This window comes from Onychostoma macrolepis, chromosome 05, assembly GCF_012432095.1.
Source record: "Onychostoma macrolepis isolate SWU-2019 chromosome 05, ASM1243209v1, whole genome shotgun sequence".
Classification (NCBI taxonomy): domain Eukaryota; kingdom Metazoa; phylum Chordata; class Actinopteri; order Cypriniformes; family Cyprinidae; genus Onychostoma; species Onychostoma macrolepis.
In genome coordinates, this window is record NC_081159.1 from 18921263 (window position 1) to 18944062 (window position 22800).

Consider the following 22800-nt stretch of genomic DNA (forward strand, 5'->3'; position numbering starts at 1 on the left):
CTTATAATGTAAGTTTCTTTGCATACAGCAAGATCTAATCATAAAATGCCAAACACATCCGCCAAGCACATACTTACAAAATAGCCTCTAAATTCACTTGATAAAAGTGCTGAATGAATATATAACTGTATTTTCATTTACAGGTCCTTCCAATGTAGCATTGGATCTAAAAGTGCGTGTCTGCTCATGTGTATGTATGAGGAATTCATCTTTGTGGAAAAAGCTCTCTCTGCAATAGCTCAGAGGCTGTCAAATGTAGTGACAGGCCTGATGTTAGCTGTGTTGACATAGCAGTCTGCCTCTAAGCAGTGAGAGACAGCTACAGCAGATCTCCTGTCAGGTTTCCACGTTCCCTTTCTCCATTCAGCAGTAATATGTTGGTTATCTACTGGAATTACAATGACAATAATTCACTCATTTCCTGGTCTGTCTGTCCTTCCGTCTTAAAAATACTTTTATTCAGCAGGGAGGCATCAAATAGAGCACAAGTGAGTGTAAAGGTTTACATTGTAACAATCTATTTCAAAAATTGCTGTGTTTGTACTCATTTTTTTTTTTAAACCTTCAAATAACACAAAAGTGTAAAATTGCACTCATTTCACAATATACTATAAATCAAATTTGATTTCTACTTAAACTTAAATTCTAATTGTACTTAAGCATTCTGTTCACTACCTCAGGTCAGAAATTGATTTGGAAATTTATTCTCAGTTCAATTCTCACGACCACCAGCACCAAACCTGCTGTTACGAATGGTGCACAAGTAGGCAACAGAAGTGGGTCCAAATGCGGTTTAAGTTCCTTTAATGATAATTTTTAGTGGTACAGAGGTGGACACAGGGGAAGGGAAGGAGGGCCAGGACCGTGGAGAGGTACGGGAGGCAGAGACGGAACAGAGGGCGAAGGCCACAGATGAGTCCGCAGAGCAGCAGGTCGAGACCAGATCAGCAACAGAGATGAAGCTGACAGAACTAAAGGCAGCGGCCACGGAGAAATCAGCAAATCAGAAGACGGGAAGCAGAGTGAAGCAAAAGGTAGAGCTGATTGAACTGAAGGTGGTGGCCATGGTGGAGTCAGTGAAGCAGAGGGCAGAGACCAGATTGAGGCTAAAAGTAGAGCTGATGGAGCAGTCTGATCAGAAGGTGGTGTAGATGAGACAGATGGTGGTCTGGGCGGAGTTGGTGGAGCACATGGTGGCTTAGGTGGGTCCGGCGGCCAGAGAGGAACTGGGTCTGAATTGGGTTCAGCGACCGGCCCTGGTTTGGAAAAGTCTTGGACTGAACTTGGCTTAGGACCAGAGACTTGAACTGAGCTTAGCTCCAGAATGGATTCTCGAACTGAGCTTGGCTCAGGAACAGAAACATGAACTTGGCTCCAGAATGGATTCTCGGCCTGGACTTGGCTCCGGAACAGAAACATGAACTGGACTTGGCTCTGGAATGGATTCTCGGACTGGACTTGGCTCCAGAGTGAGAGTACAGTGTACTGCCCAGACACACAACATAGCCACTGCCATGACTGGAAGCACTGCGGACAGAGGAACCATCTCTATAAGCTCTACTGCTGAAGGCCTTAAGATGCCAGCTGCTCTCACTGACCTCAATGGTAGGTCCACCAAACTGGAAGTCAGCCTGAAACGCCCAGAGAAAGCCTTACGGTCTCCAAATGCAACACTCCTGACGACCGAGAACTCTGATTTGGTGTCCATGATGACCGGAAACTCTGGGTTGTCGTCCATGGTGGCTGAAGACCTTGGCGTGGCTTTCATAATGGCTGGAGGCTCTAGTGTGGCGAACCGGACAGGGCAAACAGCAACTCTGGCCGATGAGGTGGCAGATGAAGCAGCTCTGGCAGGAGTTGACTCTGGCTGTAACATGGCAGCCATCTTGGGAGCTGACTCTGGCTGTGGCATGGGAGTGGTGATGAACACTGGACTTGCAATCATCAGTGTGGCATGGTGGCAGGCCTGTTGGCCGGACTCCATGGCCACTGGAGCCCACAGCCTACTGCAAGAAAACGTTTAGGGGAGACTTCCTCTTCCACTTCCCCACAGTGAAATCAGATCCACAAAATAATAAAACAGAGTCAATATATTGTGCCAGGGACCAACCTGGATCCTCATCAGACAAGTTGAGGCTGAGATCTAGGTCAAGCTCACTCCAAAAACAGTCCCTCAGCAAAGCATCGTCACCAGGTATAAGGTGGCAATACAAAAGAGTCTTCCACATAAGCTTCAATATTATGTCCCCTTTGATAAATGGAACAAAGTTTCTTTAAAGGGTCACAACGAGTACCTTGACATGGGCGCATGATGAAAACTGCTGGATCCCTTGTTGTGGTGAGTTGTTCTGTTTTACGAATGGAGCACAAGTAGGCAACAGAAGTGGGTCCAAATGCAGTTTAATATCCTTTAATGATAATCCACAGATAAACAGATCTGAAATACATGACGGAACCAAGAAAGGGTAACCAGAAACACAGGAGGTAACACTTATCAACAACTCACACAGACAATAGCAAACTGGGGCTTAATATACACAAACACAGGACCAAACAGGAAATGGAACACAGCTGAACCAGGTAGACACTAATGAAAACACAGTATGATGGGAAATGGAGTCCATGACCAGAACAACAGGCAGGAACACAAAACACAGGAACGCCTTCTAATGCCTCACAATGGTGCAGGCAACCGGGCATGACACCTGCATTACCCAGCACAAACCAGCCTTGCATGTAAAGTTTTCATTAACTGTAGATGGAACAAAATCTAACTGTCTTCTGTCTTGTCTTGTTCTGTCTGCAGTCACAGAGAAGGAAGTTCAGCAGTGGTAAGTGTGCTCTTTATGTCCTCTCTGTACCCATCCCTCTACCTCTCTCTCACTTACCTTTCCTCGTCATGACTTTACCTGAGAGATAACCAGGAAATCAATCAAATCTGTACAATAATGTTGTTACCCAAATGTATAAATGATATAACTTTCCATCCTTCTCCATTTCCACTACTAGTGCACAGTATTGTATTTTGGCCATATACTGAGTGTGTGGTTCATGGGCAGGAAATGCTGCAGAAAGCATCTTTTGTATATGAGTATGAATTAATGTGGTTGTGGTTTCATTGTAAAAAAAATTATGTGTGGTTGTGGTTTCATTTTTGTAGCCATCAAGTAAATAAGAATAAAATAAGATATTTTAACTTTAATTTAAAATTGTTAAATTATTAATTCATTCATTTATTTTATTTAGCGTAAATCTCATTATGCTTTGGCTTCACACCACGTGACATTTTAAAACCTGAAGTAGTTTTGCCATTTAATTTAAAGATCAATCTGATATTTTAAAAGACTTTTTAATTATATCCATTTTCAGTTCATTTTTTGAAAAATATTAATAGATAGGGCAAAAAAAGGCACACGTAATTGACCCATGGAGAGCTTTCTGACAGCAAACACCTCTTTTCTTCACCACACTGACTGACTCATCTTGAGAACGCCTGCCACCAAGGGAGGGAATGATGCTTTACTAAAGTACCACATCATTGTAGATATTCAGTGCTTCGTGCCTCTCTCTTTGTCTCTCATTCTCTCTCTCCCCCCTGTTCTCCATAAATTCTTAACTTCACATGCCAACATCTATACTCCTCCTGGCTGCTCTATGCCTCTCATGGCAGATGGGGAACGGTTGACTCTAGGCAGGGTGCCCAGTAGAGAAAGAGAGAAGGATGAAGAGAGAAAGAGAGAAAAAATGTAGGCTGTCAAATACAGTACTCAGTGGATAGGAAAGAAAGTTTTCTGCTTTTATAACATTTACAAAAGGTGGGGACCTGTCTTGGGTGACTGTTCAGAAAACCTTGTATTTTATATGGTTATCTCTTAGAGCAAGCCAATAAACACCCTACCTGTACTCCTTGTCTGATTCTTCTACTCAGAGATTATGTACTGCACTGTACTTTGTAGAAATGGCATCTCACTGGAGTAAAGACGGGCACAACATTCTTGTGTTCAAAGCGGAGCCCCTTGGAGCTCAGTCTAGCGCTGATCAGATCGCTAAGCAGCAAGCATAGACATGCTTGCCAGTCACACACACAAACACTTGCGCACACGCAGCTCAAGGTGCGCTTCACTTTCTTCTTCTGTTTCTCTGATGATAGAACTATGTTTGTTGATACCAGAAGTAGACTTGCCTTTGAGCTATCTGTATCGAGTCCTCAGAGGATCAGTAGACAGTGCCTTACAAATGCTTTCAAAGTATTCCTGGGGAAGTGCATCAGATACATAGAGGAGGAGTGATTTGTCTGTTCACTTGTTTAGCAATAGATGCATTAAAACTGTGTACAGAAGCTGAAAGTCTTAAATTAGCTGCATTGTTGATTACATCAGTGTTGATTGATGTCTTCCTGATTAAATTAGAAAAAGATCTTTGAATCCAGGTAAGTTATAATGTACAGTTAGTCACCTTGAAGACATTTATTTTATGATAATGACTAACTGCACATTATTCTACCACTTATTATGTGGCTAGCAAGTAAATCAATGTGCATTAAATAGAGATTTAAGGTTAGATTATTGTCATGTAGAAAGAAAGAGAGCATTGAACGATTTAAGAGACGTGATAAGAGCATTGCGTAAGAGATTGGTTGCTGGGGCAGTAGTCAAGTATAAAGTTTAGAGGTCAGTATATGGAAAAAGAACAAAAATAACCAATCAGAACTGTTCAATAAACATCATTTAAGAAATTTTGTCTCTGAAACATTTTTGTGAACAATATATGATAGTAGTATATGACGAATGATAGCATACATTTGTCCATCTGAAGAACAAGTTAAAATTTTTGTCCTGATAACAGTTAGTTTTGATTATTTAAAGCACTAAAGTTGCTTATTAAATTGTGCTGCACATATGGTCATGTCAGTATTCTGTCATCAAACTACTGTAAATTAGCATAATGTGAAAAATCTTTCTCTTTGCACAGCAAGCCCCTCTGAGGAGGTAATGTAAAATTAGCTAATGAAGTGCTTTTTAACCGCAACATATGCTAGAGATTTTAATATTGATTGTGAGGGCCATTTTGTACAATGACTAAATTCTATATTCTTTTCAGTATGTGTCAGTGTTATTAATGATCCCCCCCCCATGCTAGTAATATTCAATATTTCAGATAGTTCAGCTCACACCTTGCAACTAGCAATTTGGGCCATACATACTGAGAGAGATTGCTAGAATGAAGTCTGAAATGCAGAATCTAAACTGACATGCCTGGAAATGAATTTGCAATTGAAGACTGACGTGCCCTGTAATATCCAGGGCAACCATTTCGCCCTTTGCCCCAAATTGCTCGGAAATTATCTGCAATGATAGTCCTCAAGTTTGTCAGGGATCAATTAGCATGCAGAAAACAAACAGCGCTGAAGTGTTGTTTCTGAAAAAGACTGGATAGAGTGACAGAGGTTTCATTTATCTTGAAGTACCCAGACCACATGTTCTGTAACACTGCTAGCATTTGGGTGCTAACAGTTGGCGCCAGACTCTTTATCTTCACAGGGGGTTATGTACTGGAGGAAAAATGTCTTGTGTTTTGACTTTAGGTGGGGAAAATGCATTTGATACCGCTTCAAATGTTTGTTTTTTTTCCCCTCACTTTCCTTTGTACTGGCAATTTACACATTTCTTTTCCACCAGTGTTCAGAGGTTTGGTGTCATTAAGTATTTTTGAAAGATGTTGCACACCACATCTGCATTTATTTGATCAAAAATACATAGTGCTTAATTTGTACATTTCGAGGTCCCGGAACAAAGCGGGGTGACGGATCCGGCATGTGATTAGAGAAGGAAGAGGTAACGGAGCATTCAGCCGATGACATTGGTGGGCCAGTGCATCAGTTGCTTTTATTAGGTTTCGTACATAAAAAAACCTGAAAAAGCCATGAAATTTTGAAACAGCAATTTTCATGCTAAAAATTTTTTATTTCACAAATCTCTGTAATAGAGTTATAATTAATCCTGTCCAGAATTTCATGGGGGATTGTGTGTAGTATCACATAGTTTTACACATCCCCGCAGCTTTCAAATTTATAATGAGGGAAATTCCTGCAGACATTTATTCAATATAGCAAGTAGGTTATATGGGTAAATAAATCCACACAAACTAGCAGATTAAATCCGTCATTTGAAAACAGAGAGAGTGATTCAGCTGGACCGCGTCTTCTCTCTTTCACTCTCTCTCGGCTTCACATCAGCGCATCTCGTCTGCAATACAACGAGCTGCTGCATTTGTCACTTGCTTAATCGGGTCATTGTTGCATCGTCACAAAAATGCATGTCTTTTTAAGCTAATCGGTACTCGCGCGCTCCAGAGGCGGTCTCAAGGCTGAGCGCTCAGTCGCATCTAAAGCTGCCTAGCCAGTATCATATTGAGTTATTTTTCGTAGTTTGTTGTTGAGCCTAAGTGGCCAAATACACACAAAATTACGCAAAAATGGCCGTCCTGGCGAATATCCAGGTTTTTTCTTAAGTAAATGTGAACAGTTGAGAAAGAAAATGCACGCGTATAGGCTATTGGAACTGTGCATGTCTTGTGAGAGCAAAGAAGTTCACATGTTGCGTCTTTTGCGCGCTCAGGTTCTTTATTTCAAATGTAGATGTGCCGCAAGCGCGGTCATTATGGAGGATTTTTCATATATGCACACTATAGGTCAGCACAAACTTATTTCATATTGGTGCGTGAGGAGGGGGATCCGACAAAATGAAGCGCCGGATCTGATTTCGGAGGTGCCGGATCCGGATCCGGCTTGTTCCGGCACAAATTAAGCCCTGAAAATACAGTAAAAATATTAAACTGTGAAATGTAATTAGAATTTAAAATTGTAATTTATTTTACATATACATTTTTTGTGTGTGTGAAGGCAAAGCTGAATTTCCAGCAGCCATTACTCCAGTCTTCAGTGTGTACCACGATCCTACATAAACCATTTTAATATGTTGATTTGGTGTTCAAGAAACATTTTTTAAATCATTACAGTTGAAAATTGTTAATTAAATTTTTTACACAAATTTAATGCATCTTTGTTGAATAAATGTATAAAATTCTTTACTGACCCCTGACTTTTGAATAATAGTGTAAATTTGTTGTATTTGTTTGTATAATTATCTATGTTTAAATCTTATTCTTTTCAGAACTTCAATTCTTTAAATGCAAAATTCTAACAGTCTGTCCTTTCTTTAAGGCCCCGTTTACACTAATGCGTTTTCGTTTTAGAAAGGCGTTTTAGAATGAAAACGATCAACGTTTACACTGGCGTTTCCGCTGCGTTTCAGAAATGATCTCAGTTTACACTACACAACCTAAAACGCATGTCACGTGACCATTACGCAGGTACAATCATGGGTAGATTCCCGGATTCCCAGATTAGATGGTGGACGCGTCTACGTGCTTGGAGCGGTTGAAAGGGGAATCTACCTTTGCATATCTATGGGTACAACAATGAGCATGATGTTATTGTTTACACGGTCGTCAGGGATACACAGAGTGAATGTGGGCAGCCACGCCATCGTTTTCGAAAGTCTCTGGCTGCGTCCGAAATCGCATACTTCCCTACTATATAGTATGCGAAAAACAGTATGTGAGGCGAGTAGTATGTTCGAATTCATAGTATTCGAAAAACAGTAGGCGAGAAGTACTCGGATGACCTACTGCTTCCGCCTGAATTCTGTAGTAGGCAAACGATGGACACTTTACTATCCCATGAGGCCGCGGGAGAGGCGCGTCATATTCGAAAAATGGTGGAAAGCCGTGACGCGGCTGTCTTCAAGTGTAAAGGAAAAACGTTGTTGATGTTCATTGTGGTTAACTTGTACTTGTTTAACACATAGACTGTAAAAAAGATGGACGACGCATCTCCGCTTCCTTTCATTATAGAAAAGTGAAGCGAATACATCTCAGTATGGCTGCTGCCATCTTGAGTAAATGACGTCATTTGGAGCCTGAGTCTGCGCAGTAGAGATTCGTTTGGAGCCCGAGTCTGCGCAGTAGAGTCATGAGGTGGAGCCGCGGAATCAAACTCCCGCAGACCCAATCAAGTTTTTATAGCATCAAATTACTAGCTAAAATCAAACGTATCACAAAAACAAACAATTGAACATATATCAGCGTGATAACAACTACCTTAAATTACTAAAACCATATTTCGGAAAATTGTATTGGAAGTGTAATTTATTTTTTTATTTTGACTGAAGTCCCATTCGTTTACATGGAGAGGGCAGGGTTTATGACCTGTACTGCAGCCAGCCACCAGGGGGCGATCAAAGAGCCAGCAGCTTCACTTTTAATGACGAGTGAGACACACCCGGTTTAACATCATCCAAATAAACGACTGACTTGTTGAGGGTTTAACAAACAGATGAAACGATTTTGTGAATTGGGTGTAAAAAGATCTCTAATCATTACCGATCAGATGGAGTTAGGTTAACCTCAATGTAGTACATCAGCTTAACTCTGCTTTCTTTAAATAGACGGTTCGTTAAGTGGTAAGAATTTAAGTCATTAACGATATTGCGCAGTGAAGTGGGCTCTTTAAATTTTTACGCTGTTGTGAAGACGCATGACACTTGACAACATCAACATGGCAGATATAGTACGTCCGAATTCCATTCATACTACCCCAGGGTTGCTGCAGGATTTTTAAGATCAAATTTAAGACTTTTTAAGACCTGCACAAATAAAATTAATACCATATGAGCAGGGTAGGGCAATGTCTATGGTAAACTGTAAAATGAATGTAAAAAGCATGATTTACAGTTCAGATAGAAGTTTTCAGAAAACAAAAAGTTTTATAAAATTATACACTTCACATTTCAGCCTTTAAACCATTTTTTAAGAAAAAAGTCAAAAGTATTAATTATATTAATTTAAACAATTATCAATATATTATTATATGTGTAAATTTCCTACTGTAAATATATCAAAAGTAAATTTTTGATTAGTAATATGCATTGCTAAGAACTTCATTTGGACAACTTTAAAGGCGATTTTGTCAATATTTAGATTTTTTTGCACCCTTAGATTCCAGATTTTCAAATAGTTGTACCTCGGCCAAATGTTGTCCTATCCTAACAAACCATACATCAATGGAAAGCTAATTTATTCAGCTTTCGGATGATGTATAAATCTCAATTTTGAAAAATTGACACTTAAGACTGGTTTTGTGGTCCAGGGTCACATATTAATTAAATGACATACAAACACATTTTAGTGTTTAGATTTTTATAATGAATTATCTCCTTATCGATCCACCAGTTCACATTTACAGCTCTGTGTGTTTGCAGGGTAAAAACATGGGTCGATTTTTGCATTGGTCTGAACAAAAACAACCCAATGTTCCTGCAATACTGGAGGCTGCAGTTCTAGAACTGCATAGGACCCTATTTTTTGGGACAGCACCATCTATTCCAACAGAGGAGACCTGATTCAATCATCAAACAAACAGATGCAAACAAACAGCACATCAGACGTGAAGCGCTGCAGCTAATTAACTGAAGTCTCGCACAGACACAAGTCTTCTTTCCAAGAAAACTGAATTTTAAACAAGAATATATTGAAATAAATTAGGTTAAATATTTCAAGAGGGTTACCAACGGGTATGTTTAGAGTTAGGAGTTGGTTAGGACAATAATTAAGTGTATAGAATTAAATAACTACATAATTCCTTAAAAATAATAATATACAGAATTGAATACCAAGTGCTATAAAATAGTATGAGCCACTAATATTCAGTCATTTAGCAGACGCTTTTATCCAAAGCGACTTATAAATGAGGACAATGGAAGCAATCAAAATCAACAAAAGAGCAATATGCAAGTGCTATAACAAGTCTCATTTAGCCTAACGCAGTACATGTAGCAAGAGATTTTTTTTAATTATATAATAAACAAAAAGAAAGCATAGAATAGAGCAAGCTAGTGTTAGAGGCCTTTTTTGCTTTTGTTAATTGTATAATAAATAAAAAGAAAACAGAATACAAAAAGATTAGAAAAGCAAGTGTTAGTTTTTTTTTTTTTTTTTTTTTTTTAAAGAATAGAATTAGAATAGAGAGAGGTGTGACGTTCTCTCTTACATTCTTTTTGGCTCATTAAAAAATTATCTTGCTGCCGCGTTCTGGATTAATTGTAAAGGTTTGATAGAACTGGCTGGAAGACCTGACACAATACATGCAAAAAATAAATAAATAAAATAATTAAAAAACAAACAAACAAACAAAAAAACTATAGGGTCCTAGAAATCCAGTTCTGAAACTACAGCCTCCGGCTACTCACAACAACAGCCCTATTGAACATGCACATTCATTCTCTGCCAGCAGGAGGCACTTTCGAACGGTTTCCCCGGTAACGCCAGAACACAAAACAGTGCAGCACCGGACTTTGAAACGTGCAGCACTCATATTTTATTTATAGTATTTTGAAGTTTAATCGTCACATTAAGCTGTATCGCCATTCTGGTCTGTACCCAAATTTAAGACCTCTTGAAATCATAATTAAGATTTATGGATTAAGATTCCTTACTTTTTAAGGACCCGCGGGAACCCTGTACCCTCATTCATACTATGGCCGTTTCTCAAACGGAAGGCTGCATCCTCCGGAGGTCGCATTTGTAGGCTGCATACGTCATAAAGATCTTATCTTAGAATATTAACAGTTCTAAATTTGACCATTATTCTTAGTTAAGTGTAAATTGTTGTAATATGCTTTTGACTCGCAAATGTAATGCTCAGTTAACTGAAATAAACCAGGCTTGATGGCGTATGCAGCCTACAAATGCGACCTCCGGAGGATGCAGCCTTCCGTTTGAGAAACGGCCTTCAACGGCAACAACATAAACAAACGTTACTTACTTAACTTCCGGTAGACATCCAAATACAATCAGTAACAACAGCTAAGTCCCTCTAGAGTAGATTATGTTTTGATAACAAGCAAAATATGTTTGCTGCGTAAATCAGACTGAGATGCAGCGATAACTACTTGGACGGTCTTATTAAAAATGCAAATTCATTCTCTGCCAGCAGGAGGCGATTTAAAGCGGGAGAACTAACGTTAGAGGTTTCCCGGAAAAGGCTGTTGGGCTGTACATTACACAAAGCAGCGCTGAGCTTACAAACGCTGCTTTATCAGGCATATAACTTGCTAGATGAAATGAAAATGACATCGAAAATTTTCTAAAGATAGTTGTCCTTCAGAAATACAGTGATATAAAACACCTGCGCCTCGTTTTGATTTTTAAACGTGCATTAAGTACTCATGTTTATTCAACGAAGCCATTTGGAAAATCGGTCCGTTTGATATCGTGGTGGGTCGCCATAAATAAATAAATAAAATAATTAAAAACAAACAAACAAAAACTATAGGGTCCTAGAAATCCAGTTCTGAAACTACAGCCTCCGGCTACTCACAACAACAGCCCTATTGAACATGCACATTCATTCTCTGCCAGCAGGAGGCACTTTCGAACGGTTTCCGTAACGCCAGAACACAAAACAGTGCAGCACCGGACTTTGAAACGTGCAGCACTCATATTTTATTTATAGTATTTTGAAGTTTAATCGTCACATTAAGCTGTATCGCCATTCTGGTCTGTACCCAAATTTAAGACCTCTTGAAATCATAATTAAGATTTATGGATTAAGATTCCTTACTTTTTAAGGACCCGCGGGAACCCTGTACCCTCATTCATACTATGGCCGTTTCTCAAACGGAAGGCTGCATCCTCCGGAGGTCGCATTTGTAGGCTGCATACGTCATAAAGATCTTATCTTAGAATATTAACAGTTCTAAATTTGACCATTATTCTTAGTTAAGTGTAAATTGTTGTAATATGCTTTTGACTCGCAAATGTAATGCTCAGTTAACTGAAATAAACCAGGCTTGATGGCGTATGCAGCCTACAAATGCGACCTCCGGAGGATGCAGCCTTCCGTTTGAGAAACGGCCTTCAACGGCAACAACATAAACAAACGTTACTTACTTAACTTCCGGTAGACATCCAAATACAATCAGTAACAACAGCTAAGTCCCTCTAGAGTAGATTATGTTTTGATAACAAGCAAAATATGTTTGCTGCGTAAATCAGACTGAGATGCAGCGATAACTACTTGGACGGTCTTATTAAAAATGCAAATTCATTCTCTGCCAGCAGGAGGCGATTTAAAGCGGGAGAACTAACGTTAGAGGTTTCCCGGAAAAGGCTGTTGGGCTGTACATTACACAAAGCAGCGCTGAGCTTACAAACGCTGCTTTATCAGGCATATAACTTGCTAGATGAAATGAAAATGACATCGAAAATTTTCTAAAGACAGTTGTCCTTCAGAAATACAGTGATATAAAACACCTGCGCCTCGTTTTGATTTTTAAACGTGCATTAAGTACTCATGTTTATTCAACGAAGCCATTTGGAAAATCGGTCCGTTTTGATATCGTGGTGGGTCGCCATAAATAAATAAATAAAATAATTAAAAACAAACAAACAAAAACTATAGGGTCCTAGAAATCCAGTTCTGAAACTACAGCCTCCGGCTACTCACAACAACAGCCCTATTGAACATGCACATTCATTCTCTGCCAGCAGGAGGCACTTTCGAACGGTTTCCCGGTAACGCCAGAACACAAAACAGTGCAGCACCGGACTTTGAAACGTGCAGCACTCATATTTTATTTATAGTATTTTGAAGTTTAATCGTCACATTAAGCTGTATCGCCATTCTGGTCTGTACCCAAATTTAAGACCTCTTGAAATCATAATTAAGATTTATGGATTAAGATTCCTTACTTTTTAAGGACCCGCGGAACCCTGTACCCTCATTCATACTATGGCCGTTTCTCAAACGGAAGGCTGCATCCTCCGGAGGTCGCATTTGTAGGCTGCATACGTCATAAAGATCTTATCTTAGAATATTAACAGTTCTAAATTTGACCATTATTCTTAGTTAAGTGTAAATTGTTGTAATATGCTTTTGACTCGCAAATGTAATGCTCAGTTAACTGAAATAAACCAGGCTTGATGGCGTATGCAGCCTACAAATGCGACCTCCGGAGGATGCAGCCTTCCGTTTGAGAAACGGCCTTCAACGGCAACAACATAAACAAACGTTACTTACTTAACTTCCGGTAGACATCCAAATACAATCAGTAACAACAGCTAAGTCCCTCTAGAGTAGATTATGTTTTGATAACAAGCAAAATATGTTTGCTGCCTAAATCAGACTGAGATGCAGCGATAACTACTTGGACGGTCTTATTAAAAATGCAAATTCATTCTCTGCCAGCAGGAGGCGATTTAAAGCGGGAGAACTAACGTTAGAGGTTTCCCCGGAAAAGGCTGTTGGGCTGTACATTACACAAAGCAGCGCTGAGCTTACAAACGCTGCTTTATCAGGCATATAACTTGCTAGATGAAATGAAAATGACATCGAAAATTTTCTAAAGACAGTTGTCCTTCAGAAATACAGTGATATAAAAACACCTGCGCCTCGTTTTGATTTTTAAACGTGCATTAAGTACTCATGTTTATTCAACGAAGCCATTTGGAAAATCGGTCCGTTTTGATATCGTGGTGGGTCGCCATAAATAAATAAATAAATAAATAAATAAATAAATAAATAAATAAATAAATAAATAAATAAATAAATAAATAAATGTGTGTGAAACACATCCCACACCACAACAACCTGAGCCCAACTTTACTCATTACTCATCACTTTAACTTTAACTGTGTTTGTTGCCGGTGTACTGGTAAAACATGCTACCTATCAGATTGTGCTACCAGTAATCTATTTGCATTGTTTTAAGGGTAAATTTAGGGTAAGGGTACAAGACCTATGTTAACACAGACCGGAAGTTAACATAGGTCCAGGCGCGTGCGCCCGATGAAACCGTCTTTTTTAACGGTCGAGTAGTATGTTCGAATTCAAATGTAGTACCTACACAAGTAGTATGCGATTTCGGACGCACCCTCCGTTTTGGTCCGTTTACACTGAAACGCAACCCCTGAGTTTTGAAACTAAAACGGGGTCTGCAGCGTTTTTAAAAGTCTCCGTTTTCTACATCGAAAACGCCGGAGTAGTGTAAACATTAGGCGTAACCGTAGCAAAAGTTATGGGTCTTAAAACGAAAACGCACTACTAGTGTTAACGGGGCCTAATTCTGCTCCCTCACTCCTATCTTGTTGGATTTTTGCTGTCTGTGTGGCAGGTATAAGGGTTTTATCAAAGACTGCCCCAGTGGTCAGTTGGACGCAGCTGGTTTTCAGAAGATCTACAAGCAATTCTTCCCCTTCGGTGATCCCACCAAATTTGCCACCTTTGTCTTCAACGTCTTTGACGAAAACAAGGTAACAAGAGGCTGAAAGAAAAGGAAAAGTCAATAAAAGGAAAGCTCTGTTACATGAACCTCCTGGGTCTTTTTAAAGTCGCAGTTTACCAAGAAATGTTTTGTTTATCATCTTTGCTGAGTTGGAAAATTATCATCACTAGAATCTCTCCCCGAAGAACTGTTTGGCTGAATAGCAAAATACCACGTGTAACGTTACACACTCCATTCACTTTCATTTACTCAGTGACAGGGACATTATGTCTTTCCATTTTAGTTTTAGAAATGCAGCTTCAACAGATTTGCAGAATTTACTTTTTTTTTTTTTTTGGTAGAACAATTTTCTGTCTAAGTCTGAGCAAAATGATAATGCATTTAGAAGCTTTATAGAGAACATGACACACAAGAAACTTTGTGTGTGTGTGTGAGAGAGAGAGAGTCACACATTGCTGGGTCTGATGCCCTGTAGACTATTCTCAGATGTTTCTAGATTCTTAGCGGGACTGTCTGGTACAGTTACATCTTTAGACACACTTCCAAATCCAAAAATGACATTTTCAGTATGTAAAACCTTCTGTGAGGTGGTTTTGAACACAGGTAAGATAACATCTTTCCCTGCTGCTGTCATATTTAACTGCAGTTTTTTGCTGTGTCACTCTGCAGTTGTTTGCCCTCTTTGGTGTCTCTTTCATCTCAATTTGATGTGAGGCTGTAACAAAGCAGTATGAAATCAACCCTTTTTGTAACTCCTTTAGGTTCCTTTTTACACTTTATCCATCATGCTGTCTTTCTGTTGTGTATCCACAGGATGGACGCATTGAGTTCTCAGAGTTTATCCAAGCTCTGTCTGTCACATCCAGAGGGACACTGGATGAAAAACTCAGATGTGAGACCAGAATTCCTTTATATATCTCATAATATGACATCAAAAGTCTCATAGCAGTACATCAAAAGTTTCTTGTTTGTGCAGCAGAGATCATGTTCATAAATCATGATCATGTCTCAGGAAGTGACGTTTCAGAGTCTTATAGTAAAACAGATCTTACCCACACTGAATGTGCTACTAAATGATCTGAATAAGTCTGCTAAGTCTTCATTTTAATTTATCATCATGACTAATGCATAGATGAGCATGTCAAAATAAACAGTAGAACATTCTATATTTTACTCTTATTCTCAGCTCATTTGAAGATAAAGAGAGACTTTTCTTAATGTGCTTGTTTGTTATTGCTGTCACAGGGGCCTTTAAACTTTACGATCTTGATAATGATGGCTACATAACCCGAGATGAGATGCTGAACATTGTGGACGCCATCTACCAGATGGTGGTGAGTCATTTGCTTCTCATTGAACCGTAACTTTCTATTGCTATTGAGTTAATTAAAGAGCTTTCTTGGAAGGCCAACATGGTGTTTATTGTAAGCCTAAACTCTAAAAATTGATTATAAAGGTCTGTCAAATTGATAAAGAGACTGCAGTGAATATCTTTACAAACACTGGCTTCCGGGAAGCTTAATAGCATTGGGTGCCTTTTTTATTACACAAGATGTTTTCTTGCTGTTCTGATCATATGCAATTGGTAAAGAGTTTTTACCTGTGTGGTAAAAATGATGAAAGTTACTCATTAATTCTGTGAGAAAACAATGCAACATTTTCAATATATATTTAGCTTTTGTGAAAGTAAAAACATTTTTGTGCACCTCCATTTTCTGTAAACCAAATTCATGTATACAAATGGTGTGAAAAGTGTTGGCCCCTTCCTGATTTTTAAATTTTTTGCATATTTGTCACACTTAAAAGATTCAGATCATCAAACTAATTTTAATATTACACAAAGATAATGCAAGTAAATACAAAATGCAGTTTTTAAATGATGATTTCATTTATTAAGGGAAAAAGCTGCCCAAACCTACCTGACCCTACATGAAAAATTAATTGCCCCTCCTGTTAAATCATGAAAGAACTGTGATTAACCACATTATTTTAGAAAGCTGAGTTAAATTTCACTAGCCAAACCCAGGCCTGATTACTGCCAGATGAAACCGTCTTTTTAACGGTCGAGTAGTATGTTCGAATTCAAATGTAGTACCTACACAAGTAGTATGCGATTTCGGACGCACCCTCCGTTTTGGTCCGTTTACACTGAAACGCAACCCCTGAGTTTTGAAACTAAAACGGGTCTGCAGCGTTTTAAAAGTCTCCGTTTTCTACATCGAAAACGCCGGAGTAGTGTAAACATTAGGCGTAACCGTAGCAAAAGTTATGGGTCTTAAAACGAAAACGCACTACTAGTGTTAACGGGGCCTAATTCTGCTCCCTCACTCCTATCTTGTTGGATTTTTGCTGTCTGTGTGGCAGGTATAAGGGTTTTATCAAAGACTGCCCCAGTGGTCAGTTGGACGCAGCTGGTTTTCAGAAGATCTACAAGCAATTCTTCCCCTTCGGTGATCCCACCAAATTTGCCACCTTTGTCTTCAACGTCTTTGACGAAAACAAGGTAACAAGAGGCTGAAAGAAAAGGAAAAGTCAATAAAAGGAAAGCTCTGTTACATGAACCTCCTGGGTCTTTTTAAAGTCGCAGTTTACCAAGAAATGTTTTGATTTATCATCTTTGCTGAGTTGGAAAATTATCATCACTAGAATCTCTCCCCGAAGAACTGTTTGGCTGAATAGCAAAATACCACGTGTAACGTTACACACTCCATTCACTTTCATTTACTCAGTGACAGGGACATTATGTCTTTCCATTTTAGTTTTAGAAATGCAGCTTCAACAGATTTGCAGAATTTACTTTTTTTTTTTTTTTTTTTGGTAGAACAATTTTCTGTCTAAGTCTGAGCAAAATGATAATGCATTTAGAAGCTTTATAGAGAACATGACACACAAGAAACTTTGTGTGTGTGTGTGAGAGAGGGAGAGAGAGAGAGAGTCACACATTGCTGGGTCTGATGCCCCTGTAGACTATTCTCAGATGTTTCTAGATTCTTAGCGGGACTGTCTGGTACAGTTACATCTTTAGACACACTTCCAAATCCAAAAATGACATTTTCAGTATGTAAAACCTTCTGTGAGGTGGTTTTGAACACAGGTAAGATAACATCTTTCCCTGCTGCTGTCATATTTAACTGCAGTTTTTTGCTGTGTCACTCTGCAGTTGTTTGCCCTCTTTGGTGTCTCTTTCATCTCAATTTGATGTGAGGCTGTAACAAAGCAGTATGAAATCAACCCTTTTTGTAACTCCTTTAGGTTCCTTTTTACACTTTATCCATCATGCTGTCTTTCTGTTGTGTATCCACAGGATGGACGCATTGAGTTCTCAGAGTTTATCCAAGCTCTGTCTGTCACATCCAGAGGGACACTGGATGAAAAACTCAGATGTGAGACCAGAATTCCTTTATATATCTCATAATATGACATCAAAAGTCTCATAGCAGTACATCAAAAGTTTCTTGTTTGTGCAGCAGAGATCATGTTCATAAATCATGATCATGTCTCAGGAAGTGACGTTTCAGAGTCTTATAGTAAAACAGATCTTACCCACACTGAATGTGCTACTAAATGATCTGAATAAGTCTGCTAAGTCTTCATTTTAATTTATCATCATGACTAATGCATAGATGAGCATGTCAAAATAAACAGTAGAACATTCTATATTTTACTCTTATTCTCAGCTCATTTGAAGATAAAGAGAGAGACTTTTCTTAATGTGCTTGTTTGTTATTGCTGTCACAGGGGCCTTTAAACTTTACGATCTTGATAATGATGGCTACATAACCCGAGATGAGATGCTGAACATTGTGGACGCCATCTACCAGATGGTGGTGAGTCATTTGCTTCTCATTGAACCGTAACTTTCTATTGCTATTGAGTTAATTAAAGAGCTTTCTTGGAAGGCCAACATGGTGTTTATTGTAAGCCTAAACTCTAAAAATTGATTATAAAGGTCTGTCAAATTGATAAAGAGACTGCAGTGAATATCTTTACAAACACTGGCTTCCGGGAAGCTTAATAGCATTGGGTGCCTTTTTTATTACACAAGATGTTTTCTTGCTGTTCTGATCATATGCAATTGGTAAAGAGTTTTTACCTGTGTGGTAAAAATGATGAAAGTTACTCATTAATTCTGTGAGAAAAACAATGCAACATTTTCAATATATATTTAGCTTTTGTGAAAGTAAAAACATTTTTGTGCACCTCCATTTTCTGTAAACCAAATTCATGTATACAAATGGTGTGAAAAAGTGTTGGCCCCCTTCCTGATTTTTTTAAATTTTTTTGCATATTTGTCACACTTAAAAGATTCAGATCATCAAACTAATTTTAATATTACACAAAGATAATGCAAGTAAATACAAAATGCAGTTTTTAAATGATGATTTCATTTATTAAGGGAAAAAAGCTGCCCAAACCTACCTGACCCTACATGAAAAATTAATTGCCCCTCCTGTTAAATCATGAAAGAACTGTGATTAACCACATTATTTTAGAAAGCCGAGTTAAATTTCACTAGCCAAACCCACGCCTGATTACTGACAGACCTGTTGAATCAAGAAATCACTTAAATAGAATCTGTCTGACGAAGTGAAGCATGTTTAAAGAGCAACACATCATTCCGCAATCTAAAGAAATTCCTAAACAGATGAGAAACAAAATAGTTTACGTATCAGTCTGGAAAGGGTTATAAAGCCATTTCTAAGGCTTTGGGACTCCAGCAAACCACGGTCAGAGCCATTATCCACAAATGGAGAAAACTTGGAACAGTGGTGAACCTTCCCAGGAGTGGCCGTCCTACCAAAATTACTCCAAGAGCACAAAGACGACTCATCCAGGAGGTCATAAAAGAACCCAGAACAACATCTAAAGAACTGCAGGCCTCACTTGCCTCAATTAAGGTCAGTGTTCATGATTCACCAATAAGAAAGAGACTGGGCAAAAACAGCATCCATGGGAGAGTTCCAAGGCAAAAGCCATTGCTGACCAGAAAGAACATAAAGGCTCGTCTCACATTTGCCAAAAAATATCTTGATTATCCCCAAGACTTTTGGGCAAATATTCTGTGGACTGATGTGACAAAAGTTGACCTTTTTGGAAGGTGTGCGTCACATTGCATCTGGGGTAAAACCAACACAGCATTTCATAAAAAGAACATCATACCAACAGTCAAACATGGTGGTGGTAGTGTGATGGTCTGAGGCTGCTTTGCAGCTTCAGAACCTGGATGACTTGCCATAATTGATGGAACCATGAATTCTGCACTCTATCAGAAAATCCTGAAGGAGAATGTCCGGCCATCTGTTCGTGACCTCAAGCTGAAGCGAACTTGGGTTCTGCAGCAGGACAATGATCCAAAACATAGTAGCAAGTCCACCTCTGAATGGCTGAAGAAAAACAAAATGAAGACTTTGGCGTGGCCTAGTCAAAGTCCTGACCTGAATCCTATTGAGATGCTGTGGCATGACCTTAAAAAGGCGGTTCATGCTCGAAAACCCTCCAATGTGGCTGAATTACAACAATTCTGCAAAGATGAGTGGGCCAAAATTCCTCCACAGCGCTGTAACAGACTCATTGCAAGTTATCACAAACGCTTGATTTTAAATAAGTTAAGAGTATGGGAAAAGGGCTAAGTTTAAAATGAGGATGTTCACTAATACATGTAAAGCATTTATTAATCTTGCAAATTTTTATAGACACTAACATTGTAAAAGTAGTGTTTGTTAATATTACTGTTTAATAGAACTAAGTTGAATTGATGCTAAGCAGTAGTATTTTTATAAATTAACTTTAATAAATAAAAAAATATTGTTCATTGTTATTCATGATACCAAATACATTACACGTTAAATTAACATATAGAAACTTACAGTAAATTTCCATTTGCATACAGCAGAACACTTATTACTATTGTGTTTTGCCCTTGGATGCTATTGAATGAACATAATTCACTATATTTTCTATATTCACCGTATCGCTTACAGTGATCACTTTTTTTTCATTCAGTTCAACTTGATACATGCAGTCAGCTGAATTGTTTGTATTCATTGCAGTCTTTTGTTTGTTTCTTTCTTTTTTTCTTTTTCCTCAGTTGGCTGTTACAAAAATGTGTTTGTTTTATTTGAAGTGCAAAAATATAAAATAACATTTATCTTTATTTTCCACACAGAAATGAATGGGTAACTCATTTCTGGCATCCAGGATTTGTTTTCCTGATAATTTATGCCTGATTTATATCTTGCAGGGGAACACAGTGGAGTTACCTGAGGAGGAAAACACACCAGAGAAGCGAGTTGACCGCATCTTTGCTATGATGGATAAGGTGAATTCTGTGTATTTATTTACTGTGTATTTATTGTCTTCTGCTGCCTCATTGTTCTCATACACATTACTTGCAGAAATGGTTGCCTGTATAAAAATAAATATGGAAAATGTACAGCATTTCTGAGAATTTTTAGTCATTTTTAAACAACAATTCAATCCCATGACTTCCTACGACTGAATATTCATAGCTGTAGGTTCAATACACTGGCTTATTTCTGCTGTGATTGAAACACAGAAGGCACGCCACACGAAAGATGCAAAATAGAAGCTCTATTGCACTGCATCTAGAGTACCTTGGAAAGCTTTGATAAAAGAGCCTTTGAAAGCACTGAGCTCTATAGAGAAAGAAGAGATTTGAATGCATCATTAAAAACGGTCTTTCTACTTGATTCCCTGCATATCTTCCACCACAAACTGTATGCACTTAATATGATTATGTGTGAAAACAGTGACAAGACTTATAACTAATTGTCTCCTTTTTGTCAACAGAATGCAGATGGGATGTTGACTCTGCAGGAGTTTCAGGAGGGCTCCAAGGCAGACCCATCTATTGTACAGGCACTCTCCCTTTATGATGGCCTGGTGTAGGCCCATCTCAAAGTGGCGTTAAGTAAGTCCCGTTTCCCATTTTCCCAAATGCTGATAACAGCAATGTACCAGCCTGCTGACTACAGTAAATATTCTAAATGCACACATCAGTGTTATTTCAGTATTATTTGAATACTGTTATTTATTATTTTGGGTTAGCTTTTATTTTTTAACTTTTCAGTTTTAATTTTAGGTTAGGTTTTTGTAATTTTAATTTTTTTATATTTCTATATAGCTTTGATTAATTTTTGTTTTAGTAATTTTAGTACTTCAAATTAATCTTGTTCATTTCAGTTAGTTGCTAATGCAGCAATTTTTTTTTTTTTTTAAATGTTAAGTTTTTTCATCTAATACTAATATTTTCTTTTATTTTGGCTTTATTTCAAGTACCTAAAAGAATTGTTAACAGTTTTAGTTTTAGCTGAACAGAACAAGACTCGGACACATCTTTACAATTCTTTACAATACTTTTAACATTAGGCCTTGACAGTTGATGGTAATTACTACAATTCATTATTCATTCACCCACTTTAAAGTTTCAGTTTTTCATTCCTGTCTATTTACTAGGTAATCAATACAGCCCATTTATGTCATCCTGCTGGCACTGTGAGAGGAAAGCTGACCTGTCAAAAATCTCTTGGACCTGCCAACATGAAGGTGCATTGTGGGTGCTGCTCTCAAGAGGGGATCAGCTGTCAATCACTCATCTCCACTATCACTGGAAAACCAAAATCCGACAAAAAGACAACGTAAACCCTTGCAGAACTCATTTGGGATGAGTGATGTACAGTAAAGGAACCTTTTTGTAAGGAAGAAGAGACGCTCATATGGACAGTGACTTTGAGGGCATCCACATCAGTGTTGTTAAATGTATAACTCAAATATTCTAAACACCAATGAATGAGTTCCTTATAGCTGTGGACATTGTCATAGGATGGACCTAGCTGGATTTCGGTCTTTCCTTCATTCATGATGAACGAAGATGCAGTTGCAGTTACACAGAGCTTCAGCAAGCACTGGCATTGAACAACATGCATCTAGTTGTATTTATTTATATAACCTTTCTATGTAAGTTAGCAATCTTCAACAATAAACAAAAACGTATAAATCTCCTTATAATCTCATGCTTATTCTTGAGACTTAATGTCTGACAGCCATGATGTATTATACTGAGACTGTAACTACTCACATGCCACTGCTTTGCTTGACCCATAGGCAGCCTCACAGTACACCTTGTGATGAAGAATGCAAATATTCTACAGTATTGCATATTACTGTCATGACTACGTAGGTGTATGTGCAGTCAACAGTCTCAGACAGCTATTGTGTTGCAACTCTGACTTGTTTGAAAGAATGAGATTCATTTTGTACCAATAGCATATACAGCATTCATCAGCACTACAGATGCTCACAGTGTTTGAAGTTCTGCACAGTGTTGGTGTATTTAGATTACCGATAATGTTAAAATTGTGCTGCTTTGAAATCAACACTTTTTTTTAAGCCCAATATACAAGGTGTATTTGCTCTCCACTTGCAAATGCACTGCTGA

General features: G+C 38.4%; 2 protein-coding genes across 3 annotated transcripts in view; both read left to right on the top strand.

Moving 5' to 3' along the window:
- Positions 1-15885, top strand: part of ncs1a (neuronal calcium sensor 1a) — a 29730-nt gene extending 13845 nt beyond the window's left edge. Inside the window, exons 2-5 of one of the 2 annotated variants that reach the window (XM_058776351.1) lie at positions 2807-2831; positions 14232-14370; positions 15156-15234; positions 15588-15881. In XM_058776351.1, the coding sequence (XP_058632334.1) occupies positions 2807-2831; positions 14232-14370; positions 15156-15234; positions 15588-15706 (362 nt within the window). In that variant the 3' untranslated portion in view covers positions 15707-15881. Of the gene's footprint in view, positions 1-2537; positions 2832-14231; positions 14371-15155; positions 15235-15587 lie in introns of those variants that run through there. The other variant, XM_058776350.1, reaches the window with a different exon arrangement.
- A 774-nt stretch (positions 15886-16659) lies between these two features.
- LOC131541728 (neuronal calcium sensor 1-like) lies at positions 16660-22363 on the top strand (the record flags this gene model as incomplete). The annotated part of the gene is made up of 6 exons (XM_058777661.1): positions 16660-16845; positions 17647-17725; positions 18081-18169; positions 20584-20661; positions 21153-21273; positions 21819-22363. Coding segments are annotated over 5 exons (531 nt in total), but the record flags the coding sequence as incomplete, so codon positions are not given.
- Between the last annotated feature and the right edge of the window lie 437 nt (positions 22364-22800).